General features: G+C 45.6%; 1 protein-coding gene across 1 annotated transcript in view; it reads right to left on the bottom strand.

The window, feature by feature from the left end:
* hps4 (HPS4 biogenesis of lysosomal organelles complex 3 subunit 2) overlaps positions 1 to 25,566 on the bottom strand; it is a 45,422-nt gene extending 19,856 nt beyond the window's left edge. The window contains exons 1-7 of the mRNA XM_086012031.1: positions 25,239 to 25,566; positions 7,686 to 7,776; positions 5,283 to 5,426; positions 5,047 to 5,154; positions 3,252 to 3,368; positions 1,543 to 1,637; positions 647 to 719 (exon numbers count right to left, since the gene is read on the bottom strand). Of these exons, the coding sequence (XP_085868157.1) occupies positions 647 to 719; positions 1,543 to 1,637; positions 3,252 to 3,368; positions 5,047 to 5,154; positions 5,283 to 5,426; positions 7,686 to 7,776; positions 25,239 to 25,279 (669 nt within the window). The 5' untranslated portion in view covers positions 25,280 to 25,566. The remainder of the gene's footprint in view (positions 1 to 646; positions 720 to 1,542; positions 1,638 to 3,251; positions 3,369 to 5,046; positions 5,155 to 5,282; positions 5,427 to 7,685; positions 7,777 to 25,238) is intronic.
* Positions 25,567 to 25,769: the final 203 nt, after the last annotated feature.

Raw genomic sequence — 25,769 nt, 5'->3', positions numbered from 1 at the left:
GGTGGACGTAAAAGATCCCATGGCACTATTTCGAAGATGAGCAAGGGAGTTATCCCTGGTGTCCTGGCCAGTATTTATCCCTCAATCAACATCACTTAAAACAGATTATCTGGTCGTTATCACATTGCTATTTGTGAGAGCTTGCTGTGCGCAAATTGGCTGCTGCATTTCTTACATTACAACAGCAGCTACACTTTAAAAAGTACTTCATTGGCTGTAAAGCGCTTTGGGACGTCCTGAGGTCGTGAAAGGCGCTTTAGAAATGCAAGTCTTTCTTTTTCTAAGGCCAGCTTGTTGGAAATCACAGTGCAGCACCAGCCTTAAGAGTGCACTTTAATGGGATATTAGTAATACAGAGAACGCAAGAAATAAAGCTAGAAGTTATTGAGTTTGTGCAGGATAGTGCTCAGAAAAGGTGCCCCCAATCAAAAATCAACCTTGCACAGGCAAGCAGGTAGTGCGGTGGAACGAATTAACCCTTTCAGCACTGGAGAATCTTTGGTACCTTTCAAAGTAGGAAGCTGCGTTTTCTTCGCAGAACATCTGCAAATTTTGAACAAGTAAATTACAGCACTGCATAGAAAATGTTTCTCGATTTATAGTATTCACTGAGCACGCCTGTGTAAGCAATGATCCAGTGACTCACCTGACTGTTCACTCCAGGTTGATAAGCCAGCACTTTGGCTGTTATTGCAGGTGGAAGCTGAGTGCTGACAATTCTGTAAAACAGATAATTTACACATAGTGCTGTGTACGTCAAGACACAGTATTAGGCCGGCGAGTGTATCAATTTAACACAGAATTAAAGCATCTACAAAAATACAGTATGAGGCCAGAGAGTATATAAATTTAACACAGAATTAAAGCATCTACAAAAATACAGTATGAGGTCAGAGAGTATATAAATCGAAGGCTAAATTAAAGCACCCATGATGTACCGGAAAGATTAATTAGTCCCATTTCAATATGTCAAATTCCTAACTCCCAATATTCTCCCCTTCCCATTTGAAAGCAGTGACTCATGCTGGAGTTCCATGAGCACCAACAGCCTTCTGGTACATTACCAAAGTGGCCTTCCTGCCAACAGGCTATTTGGCAGTGGGGGCATCACAGACAAGGCTGACTTGCATACGTGTGATTAGCGTTAAAGAAGAAAGCATGGCTGTTTCTTCCCCATCTCTAGCCCGAGGGCGCTGAAGCCAATTGTGATATTCCCACCTCTGTCCTTATTGAGATCAGTGAGCTCAGCACAGACCTGGAAAGCCCTTGCCACACTGAGTGCTGCATTTACCCACCAAACCTCTGGGGGGAGCCATACTGAGTGCTGCATTTACCCACCAAACCTCTGGGGGGAGCTGGAGTTATTTTCCAGACAATGGGCACTGGAGGGTGGAAGGTGAACCAGAATTATGTGTATTAAAACAAAAATTGTAATTTAAAGAGATCTACCTCAAAATAATAAGCAGTATAAAACAAAAACTATTTATTAATACTTGTTGGTTTGCTACATATGAAAATAGTGCAGGTGCAACGCAGACTCACAGGTTTGTGTAAAGGATGCAACCAGCCAGGATCTCTGGGCAGCGCTGACAAGTCTGTAAAATGAACGCAGCTTTCAGCAGCAACAGGGGATCCACCTGTTAGGAGACAGACAGAGCAGAGGATTGGGTCAGAAAACCTTCAATGCCCGAGAAGGCAACAAGTCAACTCCAGTTCAACGCACGGCTAAGCCAAGCAGAATTTGGCCGAGTAAAGCGGTAGCAGCGAACAATCAGTAAGCTAAAATAACAACAGAAAACGCTGGAAAAACTCAGCAGGCCAGGCAACATCCGTGGAGAGAGAAATAGAGTCAACGTTTCAGGTCGAAGACCCTTCGTCAGGACTGAAAAAACACAGGAAATGAAACAGATTAAAAGGCAAGTTTGGGGGCTGGGAAATGGGGGAGGGGATGAAAGAACAAAAGGGAAGGTCTGAGAGGTGAAGAGACATTAAGAGATATTCAAGGCGAGACGAGATGGTAATAGGACTAGTAAAGAGACAAAGGATGGCTCGAGATGAAGTGTGAAATGCGCTGGCAGAGTGAGAGACAGCTGCCATGTGGGAGAGAAACAAAAAGGAAAAGGCACAAACCAAAGGTGTGGATAAAAAATATAATAGGGGCCGAGGTTATGATCTGAAATTGTTGAACTCGATATTGAGTCCGGAAGGCTATAAAGTGCCTAATCGGAAGATGAGGTGCTGTTCCTCGAGCTTACGCTGAGCTCCCGTGGAACAATGCAAGAGGCCGCGGACGGTGAGGTCCGAGTGGGAATGGAGCGGTGAATTGAAATGACAGGTGACCGGAAGCTCTGGGTCACCCTTACGGACTGAAGTAAGCCAAACTGCTTCCCATTATAAACCACTCACGACATCAGTAGTATCTCAAATTTACTCTGTATCACTGTGGCTAACAGTTTCTATCTGCAATACTAATATTTTAGCAGTGCTTGGACTTTTTTTTAAAGCTACAATCATACAGGCTTCGTACAATGATGGGTAGCTTTGTACAGAGGTGAGAAGCTGCACTATGCCATCCTGTATCTCAGGGCAAGAGTCTTTTGATGCACTGGTGGAGTAAAGCGGCACAGACCTTAGAACGAAGGGGTTTGCAGCTCAGCTCAGGGTCCCTTAACCATGACTACCGAATCAACTCCATTCATTCAGCTCACTGCTGACTGCAGGGTCGCATTACACGTAAAATGGCTGCTGCATTTGCCCAGGTAACAGTCGCTGCTTTTAAAGTAACTTACTGTACATGAAGCACTTTGAAACATATGAAAAATGCAAGTCTTATTTTCCCAGTAGTGTTTACCAGCTTTGAAAAAAACATTTCCATCCAAGTTGTTGTGATCTGGAATGTGCTGCCTGAAAGGGCGGTGGAATCAGATTCAATAGTAACTTTCAAAAGGGAATTGGATAAATACTTGAAGGGGAAAAAGTTGCAGGGCTACGGGGAAAGAGCAGGGGGAGTGGGACTAGTTGGGCAGCTCTTTCAAAGGGCCGGCACAAGTACGATGGGCCGAATAGCCTCCTTCTGTGCTGTGTCATTTATGATTCCAGCCCTTACAAATTAACTTCCATTCTAAGACCAACTATTCCAATGAATAAACCAATTATTGTTTTGCTGTTTATTGCGGTTTTAACCATTGGGATGTTACTGTAACAAAGAATCCCCCAATATAAAGGGGAGAGTATCCCTAGATTACATATACTTCGGTCCTGTCCAAGTTCCACAAGGAGTTGAAAGTCTGGTGCAGGTCAGAGCTATTTTGCTGAATGTGCTCCGTGTACAGATCCCACTGACGGGCCAGCTCTTCTTGTTCCCGCACCTGGGAATGGAAACCAGAAAAAGTAAATGGGGTTAGAAATGGTTCGGAAAACCACAAGCTGCATTCAGGCAGGTTCTGGAAAGCAAATGCTTCTCCAACTGAATTCAGCCCCGATCAACAGGATGAAAGCCTTCGTTCGATGATCCTACATGTAATGCAGTCTCAACGCAATTCTCACTGGTGCTGGTCCACAGGGCAAAAACTGCCCTTAAGTTGGCAATCTCATGCAAAGACCATTTGGGTGGCTGATATGGCAAATGGAAAAATACATAGTGATGCAGCAAGAGATGCATTTCTGAGCTTGTAGAGGGGACTTCATTCTGCATGTGGAACTGCTATGCCAAAGCTGGAAATGTTCACTGTTCGGTTCCACAGCACGGACATCCTTTTCTTTGATACGTGCAAACATTTTTTTTTTAAGTCAGAAATACAAGAGGTAATTTTCTGTCAGGGGATTTTGCTACCTGTTGTTACAGACTTGCCTCATCAGTGTCTAAGACAATTTTGATTAGAGTTCCTGGTCGCAGTTTACTTCCATTCTAAACTGATTATTATATATCCCAATGGGTTCTGAGTAATACTATGATTCTGTTTGTCTTTGTTGGATAATTTTCTGGATTCCGGCCAGCATAGAATTTGGACAGATTGTAGATATACAGATGGCAATTGAAAAATAGCTGTCTGCAAGTTGCAATCACAACTTTCCTTTACTGGCCGTGACCTTGACAATGCTTGGGCCTATTTTGATTGGACCAATAATGGTGACACTGAGTTGCCCCAGTGTCATCAGCACAAGTGCTCCATTAGACATGACTATTCCAACGCACTCCTGGCCGGCCTCCCACGTTCTACCCTCCATAAACTTGAGGTCATTCAAAACTCTGCTGTCCATGTCCTAACTCGCACCAAGTCCCGTTCACCCATCTCCCCTGTGCTCGCTGACCTACACTGGCTCCCGGTTAAGCTACACCTTGATTTTAAAATTCTCATCCTTGTTTTCAAATCCCTCCATGGCCACGCCCCTCCCTATCTCTGTAATCTCTTCCTGCCCCACAACTGTCCGAGATATCTGCACTCCTCTAATTCTGGCCTCTTGATCATCTCTGATTTTAATCGCTCCACCATTGGTGGCTGTGCCTTCAGCTGCCGAGGCCCTGAGCTCTGGAAATCCCTCCCTAAACCTCTCCCCCTCTCTTTCCTCCTTTAAGACCCTCCTTAAAGCCTACCTCTTTGACCAAGCATCTGCCCTAATATCTCCTTATGTGGCTTGGTGTCAAATTGTACTTTATAACGCTCCTGTGATGTGCCTTGGGATGTTTTACTACGTAAAAGGCGCTATATAAATACAAGTTGTTGTTGTTTAAAGGCATCACTAATATAAGAAACAAACATATGGTCCAGTCAAGCTAAAAGACGATAATCTTTGGGAGGGTCAAACAGAAATATGAAAATTGCATTGCTGGTCTGCACAGTTAGTTTAAGCACTCAGGCCACCCAAAGCCGCAAAAAAGAGCAGGTAGCCAGCCTTTGGCAGGGGATAACATGCGAGTAATACACAGTGCCGCCATCAGCAGCAGTACAGCAATGTAAGTACAGAGTGAATGGGGCTTTGTATTGCAATCCCAAATACAGCTTCCGCTACACACAGTTATAACACAATACAAATGCAAATCACTACCTGGTATATATGCTTATTGGATCCATTGTAAAATGTAAAGACGCCTATAAGTTGATCCAGAAGACGCTTGCAGCTTATATCTGGGACTTCAATGGCACATCCAAGAACCTACAACAGACCAGAGAAGATGTATTTAAAAAAAAAAGTAATTACAGTCAATAATGGGTAGAAATCTGTATTGTCCGCATTCCCAGGCACTCGCCTTTTTGATGTTAAGATACTTATTTTATACATACCCAAAGGTATTCCCCATCCACCTGGACAGCAAACTTCAGCTTTCGCAAGCGGATTAGACGGGGTGGCGATCCAGAAATCTCAGTGATGCAGCAAACCACGCCGGCAATCTGCCCGCACAGCAATTCCTGCTGGTCAATGGTGGTCTGCCCAAGAGAAGGTGAGAAGGTCTTTGAGAATCGGTCCGAAAAAGACGGAGAGTAAAATTCAGGCAAGTGGAAAGAAAACCTCTAAAATGGCTTTTCTTTTACTCTTGAGAATAAAAAAAGTCAGATATTACCTGACCGCCTTTTTAAGTTGGCAAAGGCAGCGCAAACCTGAGCCACACAGACCAGCAGGTCAATTCCCAGTCTGTACTGTCTTAGTTGATGTTAGCTGGGGTGGCTGTTGGGAGTGCTAGGATTGGCCCCATAACCCAGGGCGGGGCCGGGTAAATCAACCGTCATTCTGAATCCTGTTATCAGGCTTAAAAAGCATCCATGTGCGGACATTGAGCAAGGACTGACTCTCAGTCGAGAAGTTTGCCAACGTTCACAATCTAGGCTCACACATGAAAAATGGTCACTTGGGCAAAATACTAGAGACCCTTGGAACCAATATTCCCTTTAAGCCGCGCAGCGCTCTGGAGGTCCTGTGTAGCCGGCGACAGTGAGCCAGCTTTTAAATTGAAAAAAACGTGCATGCGGGGAATTTTGTATGGGCCACCAGACCCAAAAAAAAACTACAGGGAAAATTGCTTGGAACCAGACTCCATCATGCGACAGCGCACCTTGTGGAGAAGAGGGAAGAAAATTGGAGGCAGAAACAAAAAATATATCATTTTAAAATGTTGTAAACAAGAGAACCTTCAGCTCTCCCGAGTTTATGCAGCGAGCAGCTGAATCATGCGTACACACATACACACACACACACACACACACACACACACAGAAGGTCCTTGGCTCAATCTTCACTTTATATGTTGGGTTAGCTGATCTCAGTTAGCAGGGCAATTGGGACATCATCATTTACTGTATAGGTTAAGGGTAAAGAAAATAAATAAATCAGCGAGTGTTCCTGCTCATGTGAACACTGGATGAGGACGAGGTTGGTTTCAGCTGCGATGTCTCGTCCCTCACGGGCCTGCTGCCCTGTCAACACTCGTTGTCAAGGCCCACAGATACATAACAATAACTTGGGTGTGCCATCACATGTGGAACAGTTCCTCAGCATGATCCAGCACCATCAGGAGTGTTGGGGAGACACTTAAAAAAAAATCTTTACAGCAAAGGTCTCACTCCTAACTTTTATCCAGTAACCCTCTCTGGGAAGAGCAACATCTATCCGTTTTTTCGGAAGAGACGTTAAACTGAGGCCCCGTCTGCCCTCTCAGGTGGATATAAAAGATCCCATTTCGAAGAAGAGCAGGGGAGTTCTCCCCGGTCTCTTGGCCAATATTTATCACTCAATCAACATCCCCGAAAAACAGATTATCTGGTCATTATCACATTGCTCTTTGAGCTTGCTGGGCGCAAATTGGCTGCAGCGTTTCCTACAACAGGGACTACACTCTTTAAAAAAAAGTACTTCATTGGCTGTAAAGCACTTTGGGTGTCCTGTGGTTGTGAAAGGCGCTATATAAATCTAAGGGCTAAGAATTCAGTAGCGCCCCATTTGGGGGGCTAACTTCACCCCGGAAAAATTAGTGCCCCGCAAGGGAAATTGAGTAGAGGCGCCCCAAGAGGGAAGCGGGGCGCTACTGGAAGCCCCCCGCATCCCTCTTGGGGCGCTGCGAGGGAATATCGCGGCGCTACAGTACTGCAGGCCTTCCTCCCCATCTTAAAAGGGGAGGGGCCTTGCGCAGCACGACCCGGGGCCCAGCTGGTCCCCCGGGAATTGGGAGCGCAGCCAGCATTTCGCGGGGGGGGGGGGGGGGGAGGGGGGGTGCAGGAGGCCGGGGACGGGAGCCCAGGCAAGTGCTGCCAGGCAACAAAAATGGCTGCCCCACACCTCGCCTTTAAAATAGTGCCTCCCCGGCCGCAGGTAGACCCCCCTGACCCTGTCAGACATAGCGTCCGGCGGTAAGTCAGGGGGTGCTCCTGAAGATCGTGGCTGGGGTGCTGCGCACGGCGATGCCGTCATTGCCGGCGGTGCAGCGCCACAGGGCGCTACCGGTTAGCACTGCCGCTAACCTCCCACTGAATTTCGCGGGAGGCGTGGGCGGAGCTAGTTGCTTTGCGCCCCGTTAGCGCCCCCTTTTATAGACAGTCACATTGGTCATCCAGTGTAAAATCAGAAAGTGTTTGGGACACTTTTTGTTAAAACAGACGCACAACTCACTTACAAATGAAGTTAATGTAACTAAATTGACGCAAGAATCAGGGCTCTCGAGCCCTCCCCCCACCCAAAAAAAATTCTGATCTCACCTGTGATGGGAAAAAATAATAGATCCCGGCTCTTGTTGGATCACCTTCCTCTTTAACTTTTGAAGAGTCATAAAGAAAGAAATAGTTGCACCTGGAGAAAGAGAGAAAATAAAGACGAAAGGTTAGATACACAAATAAGCACATGCTGGTATCTGTTAAATGGCACCTCTCTAGTAATGAAAATTACAAATATGGCCCAGAAATTCGGGTCGGGGGCTTCCTGCGGGTGCAAGCCCCCGACCTGCACGTACCTTACCGCGCCGGCCGCTGAGCTGTAGGGCCCCGTGGAATTCCGATCCGGGGCCTGGTCCAGCTGCCGGCGCCCAGTGCTTGCGTATCCCAGGGGCGCAGTTAGTTCGAAGCGTCCCCTGGGATCACGTGGGCCATGGGCAGCCAATTGGAGCAGGGAATGCTCCATTCAGAAGTCTGACAGGAAGTGCTGTCAAGACTTATAAATACTACGGCCCCAAAATAGCACTAAACCTTCAAATAAATTTTTTTATAAATCACATTTTTAAAATAAACTATAAATTACATGAAATAACTTTTAAACAATAATTTAAATTTTTGAAAAAAATAATTTTATATTCTAACGGGGCTAAAAATAAACTTACCTTGCTTTAAAGTATTTAAAAATAATAAACCTGTGGAAATTTTTTTTCAATTTTAATTAATTCACCACTTACCTTGTAAAAAGCAGGCCTTACGCCTGCTTTTTACATTTCCAAATTCTGCAGGCTTACGTTCCTGGAGAAACCTGTAAAAAAAACCTAAGTTTGATGCGCACGCGCAGCCTCCCCCGCGCATGCGTTCGACCTCTGAACCCCTTTGTTCAGAGGAACGGTGTAACGTCCGTGTGTAATTGAGACACGGACTGCAGAAGTTGGTTATAACAGGTGTTTACTGAATGGAGACAAAACTGGAACTACTATACAAAGTTACTTCACAGGCTTATATACAGGGGTGGTCACTACTGGTACTGCAGTATACAGGGGCTGCAGAATATAGTTCCTTCTTCAAGGTACATACACTACAATTCCTCCCCTTTTAGCTAAACAGTACATAACATTCGATTAATAATTAAATAACATATTTACAATTACAGTTGCTATATACATTAGCTGAAGTTAATCAATTATAAATTCAGTCTTTGAGGAGGCTTCCTGATTCTGTCCGGATAACGCCTCTTTGGGGTATCAGGTTCTTCTGGCAAAGTTGATTCAGGATCAATGTCGTTGTTTGGTTCGTCTGCTTCCAATATCACCGATTCTGAGGTAGATGCAATTGGTACTTCGGTTTCATCACCAGGTGTATAGGATCGTGGTGTAGATTTGACGTTTTCCAGTGACTCTAGAATCTGGTCAGCATGGCGTCTTACAATGCTCTCTCCAACGTCCACGGTATACATTAGAGGTCCTTGCCGTGTGCAGATCGTTCCTGGCTGCCATTTCTCTGTGCGGTAGTCCCAGGCCAAAACTGGTTGACCTATCTTGAAACTCCTGGTTGGCCTTTCATTCATATTCTGAAACTGCCTGTTCTCCACATCTCTTCTGATGTTTGGCTTAACCAAATCCAAGCGGCATCTTAGTCTTCGATTGAAGAACATCATGGCTGGAGTTTGGTTGGTAACCGCATGTGTCGCATTCCGGTAGGCAAACAAGAAGTTATCCACCTTGTGTTGTAGGGGTATGTCTTCATTACACATTGCCTTGATAGCCTTCTTGAATGTTTGAACGAACCTCTCAGCCAATCCATTGGTGGCTGGATGATATGGGGCGGATGTGTAATGCTTAACACCATTGTTCTTTAAGAACCTCCGGAACTCTTCAGACACAAACTGTGGTCCATTGTCGGAGCAAATCTGTTCAGGCAGCCCATTTCTGGCGAATATGATTCGTAAGACTGTGATAGTTTTTTCTGTGGTGGTTGAGGACATTTTTATTACCTCTGGCCACTTTGAATGTGCATCCACCGCAATTAAAAACATCGAGTCCATAAATGGACCAGCAAAATCAATGTGTACCCTTTGCCATGGAGATGAGGGCCACTCCCATGGATGTAGAGGGGCTTGTGGTGGGGCGTTTTGGACCTTCTGGCATCCTGTACAGCTCTTGGTCATCTCTTCGATTTCTCTATCGATTCCCGGCCACCACACAAACGCTCTGGCTAAGTTCTTCATTTTTACCCCTCCCAGATGACCCTCATGATGCTCATTGAGCACTCTATCCTTCAATTTGGGAGGAATTACTACTCTGGATCCACACATCAAGGTTCCTCGGCACACTGACAGCTGTTCTCGGCGAGAATGCTGGCAACAGTGGTTCGCCATGTGCTGGCCATCCCTTCACCGTTAAATCATAGACCCTGGAGAGTGTCGGGTCATTTCGTGTTTCCTTTTCTATGTTTGCATTCGTCAGAGGTAGACATTCGACTATGGTCGAGTGGAATATCTCCACAGGATCCACTGCAGGTGCTTCTTCCACCGTCGGCAATGGTAGGCGCGACAATCCATCAGCATTCCTATGCTGTTTAGTTCCTTTGTACTCGATGTCATATTGGTGTGCCCCTAGGAAAAGGGACCACCTCTGTAGCCGTTGTGCTGTCATTATCGGGACGCCCTTCTTAGGGTTGAAAATGGAGACAAAAGGTTGATGATCAGTTAGTAGAGTAAATTTCTGTCCGTGCAGGTAGTGATTGAACTTCTTCACCCCCCACACCAGGCTGAGGGCCTCTGTCAATCTGGGCGTAGTTACGCTCGGCTGCAGTTAACGAGCGTGACGCAAAAGCTATCGGCCTCTCTGAACAATCAAGGGATTTATGTGACAATACCGCTCCAACGCCGTAGGGAGACGCATCACACGCCAGTCTTATCGGTAGTGATGGGTTGTAGTGAGCCAATACTTCTCTTGAGGTGATCAGGCCTTTACACTTCTGAAAGGCCCGCTTACATTCATCGCTCCATTTCCATGCTACTCCAGTTTGTAGCAGGGCGTTCAGTGGGTGCAGAATTGTGGACAAATTCGGCAAAAACTTATGGTAGTAATTCACCAATCCGAGGAATGACCTCAGTTGCGACACATTTTCAGGCGCTGGAGCCTTAACTACCGCTTCAATTTTGTCGGGGGACTTATGTAACCCCTCTTCATCAATCACGTGGCCACAATAAGATATTTGTTTCTTAAAAAACTCGCACTTGGGGCGATTGGCTCGTAGCCCATGTTCTCTTAGTCTAGTGAGCACCTGCTCTAGGTTGGCAAGGTGTTCACTGTCATTTTCACCTGTCACTAGGATGTCGTCCAAGTAACACTGAGTCCCCGGAATCCCTTGCAGGACTTGTTCCATCGCTCTTTGCCATATAGCCGGAGCTGATGCAACTCCGAATACCAGTCGATTATACTGGTAAAGACCTTCGTGAGTGTTTATCGTGAGATATTTCCTAGAGGATTCGTCAACCTCCATCTGCAAATATGCTTGCGCTAGGTCAATTTTTGTAAACGTTTCCCTCCAGATAGTGAGGCGAAAATATCTTCTATCCTCGGAAGAGGATACTGTACTGTGTGAAGGACTGGGTTCACAGTCACCTTGAAGTCCCCACAGATGCGAACCTTCCTTGGCTCCTCAGAGTTATTGTTTAACGTTTTCTTCATGACAGGAACGATGGGTGTCGCCCACTCGCTCCAGTCTACCTTAGTTAACACGCCTGCATTCTCCAGCTCTGCCTCGACGGCTGGGCGAATTGCATACGGTACCGGTCTTGCTTTGAAAAACTTGGGAATTGCATTCTCTTCTATTTTTATCGAGGCGGTTACACCTTTAGAGTTCCCAGTTCTTGTTGAAACACCTCTTTAGCGTTAGCCAAGATTTTTGACAATCGTCCAGGTGTGACATCGTCATCCTTTTTACCAGCCACAGTCAGTGCCTGAATGGAGTGCCAGTCTAAACTTATCTTTCTGATCCATTCACGTCCCAATAACGGTGGTCCTCCATCTTGCAGTATGTACAGATACAATTTCTGTATTTCCTTGCCGTTGTATTCGACAGGCACCCTTATTTTCCCTCTGGGGTATATTTTCTGCCCCGTATATGTCTTCAAGACAATGGATGTGTCTTTCAAGGGTATGTGTGAGAATAGCCGCTCGTAGTCTCGTCGATTCATGACGGTCAGGGCTGATCCTGTATCCAATTCCATTTTGACTTGGGACCCTGCTATCGTGAGGGTGACCCAAATGGTTCGGTGATCCTCTTTTGTGATTACGTTGTGTAGTTTGAGACAGCTTAGTCTCTTGTTCCCAGATTCACTATCGCTCTTCTGGTCTTCGGAACTACTGTCCGTCATCTTTTGTACTTTTCCTTAGTAGTCTTTTTGTTGTCGTTAGTCTTCTTCCCGGACCTGCAAACTCGTGCAATGTGTCCCATCTTTCCGCATTGCCTGCATGTTTTGTCGTTGGACCAGCAGTCCTTCTGGTCATGGGTTGTTCTGCCGCAGCGATAACATTTTGCAAATCCCCGTGTCATTTCATGGGTGCCGTATTCCTGTGGCTTTTGCTGTATTTCCGCAGCTCCCCTTGCTGCTGCTTCGTACGATACTGCCACTCTGAAAGCCTTATCTAGCGTCAGCTCTTTCTCTGAGAGTAACCTCTTCTGGGTTCCTTCACTCAGGAGTCCACAGACAAATTTGTCCCGTAGGGTATCTGCCAGTCCTGCTCCGAACTGGCAGTGCTTTGATAGCTTGCGTAGTTCTGTAAGGTAATCAGCATTGCTCCCATCTTTATGCTGATTTCTCTTGTGGAATTTAAATCTTTCTGCTATCAGCAGCGGTGTAGGATTTAGGTGTTCCTGTCGGATATCAACAATTTCGTTAAAACTCTTCTCCATCGGTTTGACTGGAGTGATCAGGTTCCGCAATAGGCCGTACGTTCTTGCGCCCATTAAGTTTAGTAGTACCGATGCCTTTTTCTCATCGGCTACTTCATTTGCCTTGCAATATACTTCGACTCTTTCCACATATGTGGTCCAGTCTTCTATTGCATTATCGAAGGCAGAGATATTGCCAGTCTTCGGCATCTTGGAGATCTAAGATCGCGCCTCCCGCGCTTTGCCTTCTTCCCCGATTGAACAAAATGGCGCCTCCCGCGCTTTGCCTTCTTCCCCGCTGGATTAAGATGGCGCCTCCCGCGCTGTCTTTTCTGCTGCTGCCAGCGCTGTTGCTGGCGTTTTTATGCCTTGATGGCGACGCCCTATGGTCTTCGCGCGCTTCCCCCTGCGCTGCTGCCAATGCCGCTCTCCGCGGTCCCCGTGGCAAACTGCAGCTCCTCGCGGCTTTCTGCGCTTCTAATTTCTTTTATTTTAATTACTGTTCCCGTCGTCAGAGCAGACCCTATGGGACACTTCCCTCCCTCTTCTCGGGTCTGTACGCTGCCCGGCTTCGTAGCACCGGCAGCGCCCTGTGTGCTCCACCCTCTCTCTCTCTCTCTCTCCTCTTCCTGACAACGCTGCTCGGCCCCGTTGAAAAGCCACCCGATCGAGCTCTAGCCCGCCGCAGCCCAGGAAGGATCAGTGTACTACCTGCCACCAGCCCGATTAGCTGGAACACCATAGACTGGATAACCAAGCCCAGCTCTCGACAGCCTCTCCTGCAAATCTTCGAATTCGATGAATCAGAGGGCGGTTGCCCACGGTCGACGCCCGTTTCTTCTGTTTGTTTTTTTTTCTTTTTGGATTTCTTCCTTCTGGCCTCGACCTCTAACAACTTCGCTTCAGGGATGGATCCGCGTGAGGTGGTGCAGAACTGTAGGTAAGTTTGGATTTGTTCGTCGCCAATGTAACGTCCGTGTGTAATTGAGACACGGACTGCAGAAGTTGGTTATAACAGGTGTTTACTGAATGGAGACAAAACTGGAACTACTATACAAAGTTACTTCACAGGCTTATATACAGGGGTGGTCACTACTGGTACTGCAGTATACAGGGGCTGCAGAATATAGTTCCTTCTTCAAGGTATATACACTACAAACGGAAGTGCCGGTTTCCCACGCATGCGCAGTGCATGCAGGAAACCGGCACTTCCATCGGGCCTACGGGCGAGTACCCCGTGCGTACTCACCCGTAGAGACCCGAATTTCTGGGCCAATATTATTATAATGACTTTTGAAAGCACTGAATTCAGAAACTCCTCCCACAAATTTGGAACACAAGCATGGGATTTCATTTTCTTCCCTTGATTCATTTTGTACTCGAGGGGAGAGAGGTTAGTGCTAGGGAATGGAACACTTCCAATTTCAAGCATCCGGTGTCAACATCAGGTACTCCCAGGTGAGATACAGCACAGCTAGATACAGAGTAGAGCTGCCTAAATTCTATCCAAAAATATTCCTCAGCCACAACCTCAGAAAAACATCCATCACTGATCTTGCCACCTGTTGGGAGTGAAATTGCCAGTTTATTGCAGTAAATTGGGATACTGCTGTAGTGTGGGTTCATGCCCACTGAGAACGCGATTGAGACTGACCAACCTCACTTCAACAACAACAACAACTTGTATTTATATAGCGCCTTTAATGTAGTAAAACATCCCAAGGTGCTTCACAGGTGCAATTATCAAACAAAATTTGACACCCAGCCATGTTTAAAAAAAATTTTATTTGTTTTTATGGGATGTGGGTGTCGCTGGCAAGGCCAGCATTTATTGCCCATCCCTAATTGCCCTCGAGAAGGTGGTGGTGAGCCGCCTTCTTGGACCGCTGCAGTCTGTGAGGTGAAGGTACTCCCACAGTGCTGTTAGGGAGGGAGTTCCAGGATTTTGACCCAGCGACGATGAAGGATCGGCGATATACTTCTACGTCAGGATGATGTGTGACTTGGAGGGGAACTTGGGGGTGGTGGTGTTCCCATGCGCCTGCTGCCCTTGTCCTCCTAAGTGGAAGAGGTCGCGGGTTTGGGAGGTGCTGCCGAAGAAGCCTTGGCGAGTTGCTGCAGTGCATCTTGTAGATGGTACACGCTGCAGCCACGATACGCCAGTGGTGGAGGGAGTGAATGTTTAAGGTGGTAGAGGGGATGCCATTAAGGCAGATGACCAAAAGCTTGGTCAAAGTTGTAGGTTTTAAGGCACCTCTTAAAGGAGGAGAGGTAGAGAGGTTTAGGGAGGGAATTCCAAAGCTTAGGGCCTTGGCAGTTGAAGGCACAGCCACCAACGGTGGAGCAATTCAAATGGGGGGATGCTCACGTAGGACATTTGCAGCCAACAAGCGAAGGAGACTCTCACACCATGTCTGGGCTGGATCTGAAGCCAGGTCATGGCTTTAAGACACGCTATGATAAAACGTTCTTCATCCGCTGTGGATTTGCTCCTATAATTGATTTCAGGCTTTGTTGTTGGTTGCACCAGTTTCCTTGTGATTTAGATTTTTTTAAGGGTGGGGAGAATGAAATAGAGAGAGCATACTGTAGTCCTGCTCTTTAATACTGAGAGAAAAAGTGCTATCATGAGTTACAGTATTGAAAGGGTATTTTGTATGACTATTCTATTTCTTTAATCATTCGAACCTCTTCTCCTTTCCTGAAAGTAGTCACGCGTTGTTAAGTATGATTCCAACTCAGCCATTCAAAGCCCATGAAATCAAATTCCTTTTTCTTTCATTTAATTTTCCTTTTTTTCTGTGCTTCCCCTTTCCTTATTTGGTCCACTAATTCTTCAACACTATCTGGAGATTTTATTTAATCTGGTGATGTCACTTGATCCACTTAAGCCTCAATGACAAAGGAAAAAAACCAAACATGCAAAATAAGCCATGAAAAGTGCTCGACAGTTTAATAGTGTCTTTTCCGAAGAGCAGGTTCTTATCGTAATGGGAAAAGGCTTTTCCATTGTTCATTGCCCGTTTGTTTCACATCCCAAATACGCACACCATTTTGTGCACAGCAAGAGCCCACAAACAGCAATGTGATAATGACCAGATAATCTGTTTTAGCGATGTTGATTGAGGGATAAATATTGGCCAGGAACACCAGGGAGAACTCCGCTGCTCTTCTTCAATATAGTGCCAAGGAATCCATTACATCCAACTGAGAGAGCAGACGGGGCCTCGGTTTAATGTTTCATCCGAAAGATGGCACCTCCGACAGTGCAGCACTCCCCAAGTTGGCATCCATATTAAATTAACAATCCCAAGTGTCAAAAAGTGTCGATTTGTGTCAGATTACGATCCTGTGAAGTGCCTTGGGATGCCCTACTATGTTAAAAGTGCCATATAAATGCAAGTTGTTATTTAAAAATGAATCTGCTGGAGCTCCCACAATGGCCTGATGGGTAACAGCAGTGTCCGATGAGATAGTGAACATGTAGTGAAAGATCCCTAGTCTAATCCAAGTTAGCTGATCGTAGCCACAGCAGGAGATGGGGTGCTACAATTGGACGAGGGAGAATCAGGGGGAAAAAAAAAATCAGGCAGGCTTCCTACTCCTGACAGCTTAGTGGGTGGTGCTGGAAAGTGCTTATATTATAGCAAGAAAAATAAACAGCTTTCCCCATGGAGATGCTACATCCCCAGCATACATGTGACAGTCCTTATCTGTGCAGAAAGCTGCAGACATATGGCCCCCAATTGGCAGTAAATCGGCCGTTTCCCCTCACCCTCCGAATTTGCTTCCACTCACCTCTGCAGACTCATCAATGACGATAGCTCAATGGGTGCGAGCACCCTCCTGTACCTAATTCAACGGCCTAGCTGTGGCTCAGTGGGTAGAGTCAGAAGGTTGTGGGTTCAAATCCCACTCCAGAAACTTCAGCACAAAAATCTATGCTGACACTCCAGTGCAATACTGAGGGAGTGCTACACTAATAGAGGTGCGGTCTTTCAGATGAGACATTAAACTGAGGCCCTGGTCTACTCTCTCAGCTGATCCTATGGCACCAAGAGCAGGGGAGTTCTCCCCGGTGTCCCGGCCAATATTTGTCCCTCAACCAACATCACTAAAACAGATTATCTGGTCATTACCACACTGCTGTTTGTGGGAGCTTGCTGTGCATAATCTGGCTGCCACGTTTCCAGCATTACAACAGTGATTGTACTTCATTGGCTGTAAAGTGCTTGGAACATCCTGAGGTCATGGAAGGCACTATAGAAATGCAAGTCTTTCTTTCTTATTCTTCATGTAGGAACCTAGACAGCAGCAAAACAGCTTTAAAAAGTAAAGTCATTCTTTTGGGGCCATTACAGCTTAAGGCTAGTTATTATAGGGTGCCACAAACCCCATGATTTTGCAACCTACCATAACAAGTATGGTATTGTTCATCTCATTCACCATGGTAGATAGAATGTTTAATTTCCTCATCCGCTCTTTCATCTCCTGCAAGAAGTGCTGACTGGCTCACAAAACAAAATAAAATCTTCTATGGTTGACATTGTCATTAGTGAGTGTACGCATGTACTTTGTCCTTTTGAAAACACTTCTAAAAATGAGAGAGTAGGGCAAGGGGACATTGATTGAAACTAGCAATAAGCAAATTTAGGGCTCATATCAGAAAATGCTTCTTCACACAGAGTATTCAACATATGCAATGGCCTCCAAGTAAGGTAGCGGAATAGTAAGGTAGTCTGTCTGATAACGCCGTGGGACATTTTTACTATGTTAAAGGCGCTACACAAATGCAAGTTGCTGTTGGAGGTGAAAACACTGCAATGGTTTAAGAAATAACTGGATGGCACAATGGGATGACTGCAAAGTATTTCTGGAATTTCAAAAGCCGAATGACCTTCCTTATGCATTCTAATCTTGTGATCGCAATTAATGTAAAGATTTAAGAAAACAATGGGATGTTTCTGTTTCAGCACAGACTGCTTTAAGAATATCCCATAGTGTCCCAAGCACTACAAAATGTGCAGGATACAGCCCTTGTGGTGAAATGTTTAGGTTATTGCTCCTTGTGTAATTTGATATTTTTTAATATAGGGCATTTTATCTCCTCTATTTAGAAATGTGAGATTGTAACCAGTGAGTCACTGGAAGCTTTTGAATGTGCTGTGACTCCCCCTAGCGAACAAAAGGAGCACACAGCACACACTTTGCACCCAGATCAGTTTGATGACTATTTCGAAACAACACTGTATTCAACACAAATATTGAATGTTGGTGCAGGTTGGAAAATAGCATCTCTGGAAGCCTCCCCTCCCCAAGACCCAAATTGCTCAGCTGGTAAATGACAGCCATCGCTCTGTGGGTAGCACCCTCGCCTCTGGTCAGAAGGTTGTGGGTTCAAGTCCCACTCCAGAGACTTGAGCACAAAAATCTAGGCTGACGCTCTGAGGGAGTGCTGCACTGTCAGAGGTGCTGTCCTTCGGATGAGATGTCCAACTGAGGCTCTGTCTGCTCTCTTAAGTGGACGTAAAAGATCCCATGACACTATTTCGAAGAAGAACAGTGGAGTTATCCCCGGTGTCCTAGTCAAAATTATTCCTTCGATCAACATCAATAAAAAAACAGATGATCTGGTCATTATCACATTGCTGTTTGTGGGAGCTTGCTGTGCACAAATTGGCTGCTGGGTTTCCTACATTACAACAGTGACTACACTTAAAAAAGTTCTTCATTGCCTGTAAAGCGTTTTGGGACATCCGGTGGTTATGAAAGGCGCTATAGAAATACAAGTTTTTCTTTTTTAAAAGTGGACTGCCTTGTGCAGAAGTTAGTCATACAAACCAAGAGTATCCCAGACTTGATCTGTAGTTTTTGCCGAGTTAAGCTGCTTTTACATTGTGCCTAATGGGTGCTGGAACTACTAGCTCCGATGTGGAGTCTTGTGCAGCCAGCAGCAACTGCCGAGTAAACTTGCCAGATTCACCAAGACCAGCCACTGGGAAAGGTCAGGGGGTTTTTTATGCGCGAAATTTCACATTGGAAAAGCCGGTCCCAGGCTGTGCGGGACCAACAGACAGCTTAGAGGGAACGTTGGTCATAAATATAAGATAGTCACTAATAAATGCGTTAAGTAATTCAGGAGAAACTTCTTTATCCAGAGAATGTGGAATGCGCTACCACAAGGAGTAGTTGAGGCAAATCGTATAGATGCATTTAAGGGGCAGTTGGATAAGTACAAGAGGGAGAAAAGAGTAGAAGGATATGCTGATAGGGTTAGATGAAGTAGGGTGGGAGGAGGCTCGTGTGGTGCATAAACACCAGCATAGGCCAGTTGGGCCCAATGGCCTATTTCTGTGCTGTAAATTTTATGTAATTCTACGCACTTGTTGACTCTTATAAGTTTGCTCTGGAATTGCTGCTACATATTAAAGACCTGCGTGTTAAGAACTGGCAACCCTGGCACATTAGCTGCTCTCAGTAGTGGAAGGGATGCTAGAATTTGCCTCAGCATTGTTGACATAATGCTGCAAAAAAAATGAGTTGTGAGCCCCCAGTTCTGATCACTACTCAGCGGTCCTGCTGAACATAAGACGTAGGAGCAGGAGTCGGTCATTTGGCCCCTCGAGCCTGCTCCGCCATTCAATAAGATCATGGCTGGTCTGATCTTGGCCTCAACTCCACTTCCCTGCCCGCTCCCCATAACCCTTGACTCCCTTATCGTTCAAAAATCTGTCGATCCTCCATCTTAAATATATTCAATGACCCAGCCTCCACAGCTCTCTGGGGAAGAGAATTCCAAAGATTCACAACCCTCTGAGAGAAGAAATTCCTCATTTCCATTTTAAATGGGTGCCCCCTTATTCTGAAACTGTGCCCCCTAGTTCTAGATTCCCCCACGAGGGGAAACATCCTCTCTGCATCTACCCTGTCGAGCCCCATCAGAATCTTATATGTTTCAATAAGATCCCCTCTCATTCTTCTAAACTCCAATGAGTATAGGCCCAACCTGCTCAACCTTTCTTCATAAGACAACCCCTTCATCTCCGGAATCAACCTCGTGAACCTTCTCTGAACTGCCTCCAATGCAAGTATATCTTTCCTTAAATAAGGAGGTCAAAACTGTACGCAGTACTCCAGGTGTGGTCTCACCAACGCCCTGTACAGTTGGAACAGGACTTCCCTACTTTTATACTCCATTCCCTTTGCAATAAAGTCCAACATTCCATTTGCCTTCCTAATTACTTGCTGTACCTGCATGCTAACTTTTTGTGATTCATGTGCAAGGACCCCCAGATCCCGCTGTACCTCAGCATTTTGTAATCTCTCCCTATTTAAATAATAATTTGTTTTATTTTTCCTACCAAAGTGGATAACCTCACATTTTCCCACATTATACTCCATCTGCCAGATTGTTGCCCACTCACTTAGCCTATCTATATCCCTTTGGAGATTCTTTGCGTCCTCTTCAATTTGCTTTCCCACCTATCTTTGTATCATCAGCAAATTTGGCTACATTACACTCAGTCCCTTCATCCAAGTCATTAATATAGATTGTAAATAGTTGAGGCCCCAGCACTGATCCCTGCGGCACCTCACTAGTTACAGTTTGCCAACCTGAAAATGACCCATTTATCCCGACTCTCTGTTTTCTGTTAGTTAGCCAATCCTCTATCCATGTTAATATATTACCCCCAACCCCGTGAGCGCTTATCTTGTGCAGTAACCTTTATGTGGCACCTTATCAAATGCCTTCTGGAAATCCAAATACACGACATTTACTGGTTCCCCTTTATCCACCCTGCTCGTTACATCCTCAAAGAACTCCAGCAAATTTGTCAAACATGATTTCCCTTTCGTAAAACCATGCTGACTCTGCTTGACTATATTATGATTTTCTAAATGTCCTGCTACCACTTCCTTAATGATGGACTCCAGCATTTTCCCAATGACAGACGTTAGGCTAACTGGTCTATAGTTGCCTGCTTTCTGTCTCCCTCCCTTCTTAAATAAGGGCGTTACATTTGCGGTTTTCCAGTCCGCTGGGACCTCTCCAGAATCCAGGGAATTTTGGTAGATTACAAGTGCTTGTGTGTACGTGTTGGGTACCAACAGGATCAGGCTCAGCTGTAACGCCCTCCTCAGTCGAACAGCCTTCTGACACTCACTGTCTAGGCTCACATGAAAGATGGCGACTTGGGCAAGGTAGCAAATGGCAGCCAATGCTCACAGAATCTTACTCAACCATGACTCATCGCCTTTCAGAGAGAGAAAAAAAAATGACTAGATTTAAAAAAAAAAGTCTCTCTTCTCATAGCTGGTGATTTGAACGCTCCAGTTTGGAGTCTATACAGAGGCCCTTCAGACTAATATAATAAGTACGTTACTGTAATATACTCCCAACAGAATATGCAAACAAAGACGTCTTTCTCTCCAGCAGAATCATCTAAAGTATCCTCTACACTGTAGTATTGAAAACATTTAGCTAGGAGGATAGTGGCAACATTTCAGAACGGTCATGCAAAAACACTGAACTTAATAAACAAATTGCAAAATGTACATGACACTATGTTGAGAAGAGAAAGAGGAGGGGAGGAGAAATTCCACAGGTCAATGATTGGGACCTTCCTGTAAGGAGCTAGGATCGACTGAAAATCTCCATTTTTTTACCGTTTTACGAGGAAGAAGGGGAGTTCTGGAACAACACAAAGCATTGTGACAACTACATTTTCGGAGCATGGAATGAGAAGGGGTGTGAAGAGTGTAACATGTTGCATTCACGTTGTACAGCTCCCTCCAGCAGTAATGCTGGCTTTGACATCACTGTGTAAACAAGGCAGTGTACAAGTGTCCACCGCAGCAGAGAATACCATCTCAAGCTGTGGCCTTTTCCTTTGCTGCCTCGATTTTGAAATTCTTATCCTTGTGCTCAAATCCCTCCATGGCCTCTCCCCTTCCCATCTCTGTAATCTCCTCCAGCCCTACAACCCTCTGAGATCTCTGCGCTCCTCCAATTCTGGCCTCTTGCGCATCCTCGATTTTCATCGCTCCACCATTGCGGCCTTGCCTTCAGCTGCCTAAGCCCTGGAATTCCCTCCCTAAACATCTCTGCCTCTCCGTAAAACCTACCTATTTGACCAAGCTTTTGGTCACTTGTCCTAATATCTCTTTATGTGGCCTCAGTGTCAAACTTTGTTTGATAACGCTCCTGTGAAGCGCCGTGGGACGTTATACTATGTTAAACTTGGAACTTGGAAATATATCCTCATTCCTTCATCATCGCTGGGTCAAAATCCTGGAACTCCCTCCCTAACAGCACTGTGGGAGCACCTTCACCACACGGACTGCAGCGGTTCAAGAAGGCGGCTCACCACCACCTTCTCAAGGACAATTAGGGATGGGCAATAAATGCTGACCCTGCCAGCGATGCCCACATCCCGAGAATGAATACAGTTTTTTTTTTAAAAAGAAAGAGAAGGGAACAAGCAGCTGACTGGTTTCCAATTCTGTCCCCACAGTTACTCCTTGAACGACTAACCAACTGGAGAAATGGTAGTGCAGCATCCTCTTCTCTAACCCAAGTTTTTTTGTGAACACAGAATGAACCGGGACTGTCTGCACACCCCTTTTAAACAGACACAGACACTGCCCTTAATAGCTGGTGCGCTTAACGGTTCTAAGCGGCGCCTTTGTTACTGACTCCTACGGTACTGGCAACTGGTCAGCGTTATTTGCCCACTATAGATGCCGGCCCGTGATAAACATAGACACTTACGATATGCATATTACGTTGGTGTTCTACAAGTTTCACAACTGACCCTTGAGAGCCACATGGTGCAAGAGGTCTGATAACACTGACTTGCCATAATGTTTCAAACATCAGAAGAAAATTTTGTAGCATTGCCTCTGACAATCATTCACGCCTGGAGGGAAGTACCACATAAAAGTTGTGCAGCATCTAGTGTTGGATTGAGTGACTTTTTCTCTTGCCTGTGTTCTCACAGCCTCTGGCGTGGGGGGGGGGGAAAGAGGGAGCACAAAAGATGAAAAAGAAGCTTGCAATAGGTACTGAAAAAAATAGCTGATATCAGCCAGGGCAGCAGAACAGACGTTACTATCAGCCTCAGTGCTTCAGGTTGGGTGGCAAGGAAGGGACAGAAACAACCCATGCCCCCACTTCTGATCCTTATGTAGTCACTGATGTAAAAAGACTACTGAGCACTTGGTTTGAGTATAAAACAAGGCTTTAATCAACTGTTTCACAACCATGAGATTCTAGTTACATCACTAGTTCCTGGTTACAGAAACATCCTGAGCAAGCTGGGCCCACGCCCAAGTATTTCTACTCCTTGGACGGCGCCACCAGCTGGCCGCCCAGTGTTACTTCATGAGTCACGATAAGATTCATGACAGTGACTTCTGCTGGAAGTGCATGTATACAGACATTGGATGAGAACATTAGGCTCGGATACGATGCTCCCCGCAGTTAAATACCCTCCCACTCAGGTCAAGGTTCACATATGTATAATTGCTACTTATGTGAGGCGTCAGCTATGGCTCAGTGGTGTAGCTCTCTCACCTCTGAGTCAGAAGGTTGTGGGTTCAAATCCCACTCCAGAGACTTGAGCACATAAAGCTAGGCTGACACTCCAGTGCAGTGCTGAGGGAGTGCTGCACTGTCGGAGGTTCCATCTTTCGGATGAGACGTTAAACCGAGGCCCCGTCTGCTCTCTCAGGTGGATGTAAAAGATCCTATGGCACTATTTCGAAGAGCAGGGGAGTTCTCCCCGGTGTCCTGGTCAATATTTATCCATAAAACAGATTATCTGGCCATTATCATTATTGCTATTTGTGGGAGCTTGCCGTGTGCAAATTGGCTGCCGTGTTTCCTACATTACAACAGTGACTACACTTCATTGGCTGTAAAGCACTTTTGGACTTCCTAAGGTCATGAAAGGCGCTATATAAGTGCAAGTCTTTCTTCCTTCCTAACAGATTGATCAGCACCTGTGAAACCCTGAGTAAGCCCTCAGAAGAAGATAACTGGCAAGGAAAAAATAGCAGCTAAATAACCAAACATTAATGATCCCTTCCCCAGGCCTTAATATGGTAATTCTTATTATTTCAGAAGTCTTGACTGGTTTCAAAAAAAAGGGATACCAAACTGTTTTTTTTACTCAATGGTATTAAAGCTGATATGATAACCAGTTTGTAGAACCCCGGGATCAAAGCAAATCTTAGCAAGGAACTATCACAACATTGGCAACAGCACATCACATACTGTGCAGCCTTGTGCAAGTACGCACACTAAAGTGTGAATTAAAACTTAGGGTAGTTACAAAGATTTTTAGATCCTGAAAATGCTGGCATCCTCAGCCCTTCTCTGGTTACAGCTATGTTACAATGCTCATACAAGCCATGGGGGGTCAAAAGACAAAACAACAACAACTTGCACTTACATAGTGCCTTTAACATAGTAAAACATCCCCAGGCGTTTCACGGGAGCGTCATCAGACACCGAACCAAAGAAGTTGATATTAGGACAGGTGAAAGCTTGGTCAAAGAGGTAGGCTTTAAAGGAGCATATTAAAAGGAGGCGAGAGGTGTAAAGCAGTTTAGGGAAGGAATTCCAGAGCTTAGGGCCTAGATGGATGAAGGCACGGCCGCCAATGGTGGAGCGAAGCAAGCGCTGTCAACTCATTGTGTCGATATCACCTGTCACTGAGAGCAGTGAGCATCTTCTACTAAAACATTTGGAAAAAGATTCTGAGAAAAACATTCTTAAATGACCTACTATGTGGAACTTTAAATTTGCACAGCCTGGTGAATTAAAGGGGCAGTGCCTTCATGAAAAATTGTTTGCCAAAAACATCATTCACTTGCAAACATGATGCAATACTCTAAATCGCAGCAGAACATGCCATTGCATGAAAAGGCATGAAATCCTTTTTTGTGCAATGTGATTGCATTGATGATAACTTGGGAAGAGATCCTCTTCAAATGAGAATCATTTTCCCCGAGGATGGTGACCCTTTAGAGACACTGTTCTATGGTACAGTACAGTGCAAAGAACTGGTTTCCGGTCCAGCAAGTTCTCGATTTTAAAATTCGCATTCTTATTTTCAAATCCCTCCATGGCCTCACCCCTCCCTATTTCGGTAGCCTCCTCCAGCCCTACAACTCTTCCAAGATCTCAGCGCTCTTCCAATTCTGACCTCTTGCGCATCCCCGATTTTCCACCTTTGGTGGCCATGCCTTCAACTGCCTAAGCCCCTAAGCTCTGGAATTCCCTCCCTGAACCTCTCTCCTCCTCTAAGACGCTCCTTAAAACCTACCTCTTTGACCAAGCTTTTGGTCACCTGTCCTAATATCTCCTGATGTGGGTCGGTGTCAAATTTTGTTTGATTACACTCGTGTGACGCGCCTTGGGACGAGTTACTACATTAAAGGCGCTATATAAATGCAAGTTGTTGTTGGTGATATCCAAAAATTCAACCAAGCCTTACCCTTTACGATTTAATACGTTGTACAGGACCCATAAGACATGGACAGAAATGGGAGAGAGATTTGGGCTTAAAATTGCGCTGGTAGCAAGCAGATGAAAGGAGAATCAACAGAGTCCCGGGGAATACCAGTCATTCCTCAGCAGACAGCTCACTTTTGCAAATCCAAATACATTCAGTCCAATGTACGGGCACTTACCATGCTGTGACTTTCTGCCCTGCAACAGCCGCGGTGGCCATTTACCGATAGCAAGGGCTCTCTCCAAAAATAAACACAAATAAAAACGCTAGCATCAGGAATGCAGTCGCATCGAATATCACAAAGAAACAAATATGTATGATTGACATGCATTCATCTCCTTACAGAATGCATTTCAGAGAAGATAAAACTAGTTTCTCATCGATCCCAAGAAGCAGGCAGGCAGTCCGCACGCCTGTCAAACCCTCTTCCTGTTCCCGTCCCTTGCGCGTTGTTTCAATGTTAATTTATACCGGTTCAGTCCTTCAGTTCCCTCCCTTCACAGCCCAGCCACCCCTCCTAAAGTGGTGCTCCCTTGTTGGTTGTGGGAAGCTTGGTTGACAGCTCTATCGCAATCACGAGTTTGTTTACTTAACTCTATTAGCAACAGGGGAGGAGGAGGAACCAGGATTTTCAAACTAGTCTCTGAGACACCACATCAAGCGAGGTGTTGCAAGGATGCCGTTTTCTATCTCTGCGAGACACTGTGCA

This window comes from Somniosus microcephalus, chromosome 19, assembly GCF_052327205.1.
Source record: "Somniosus microcephalus isolate GS21.2 chromosome 19, FLI_Smic_1.0, whole genome shotgun sequence".
NCBI lineage: Eukaryota > Metazoa > Chordata > Chondrichthyes > Squaliformes > Somniosidae > Somniosus > Somniosus microcephalus.
Note: the sequence above shows the minus strand (reverse complement) of the source record. Positions and strands in the feature narration are given on the sequence as shown.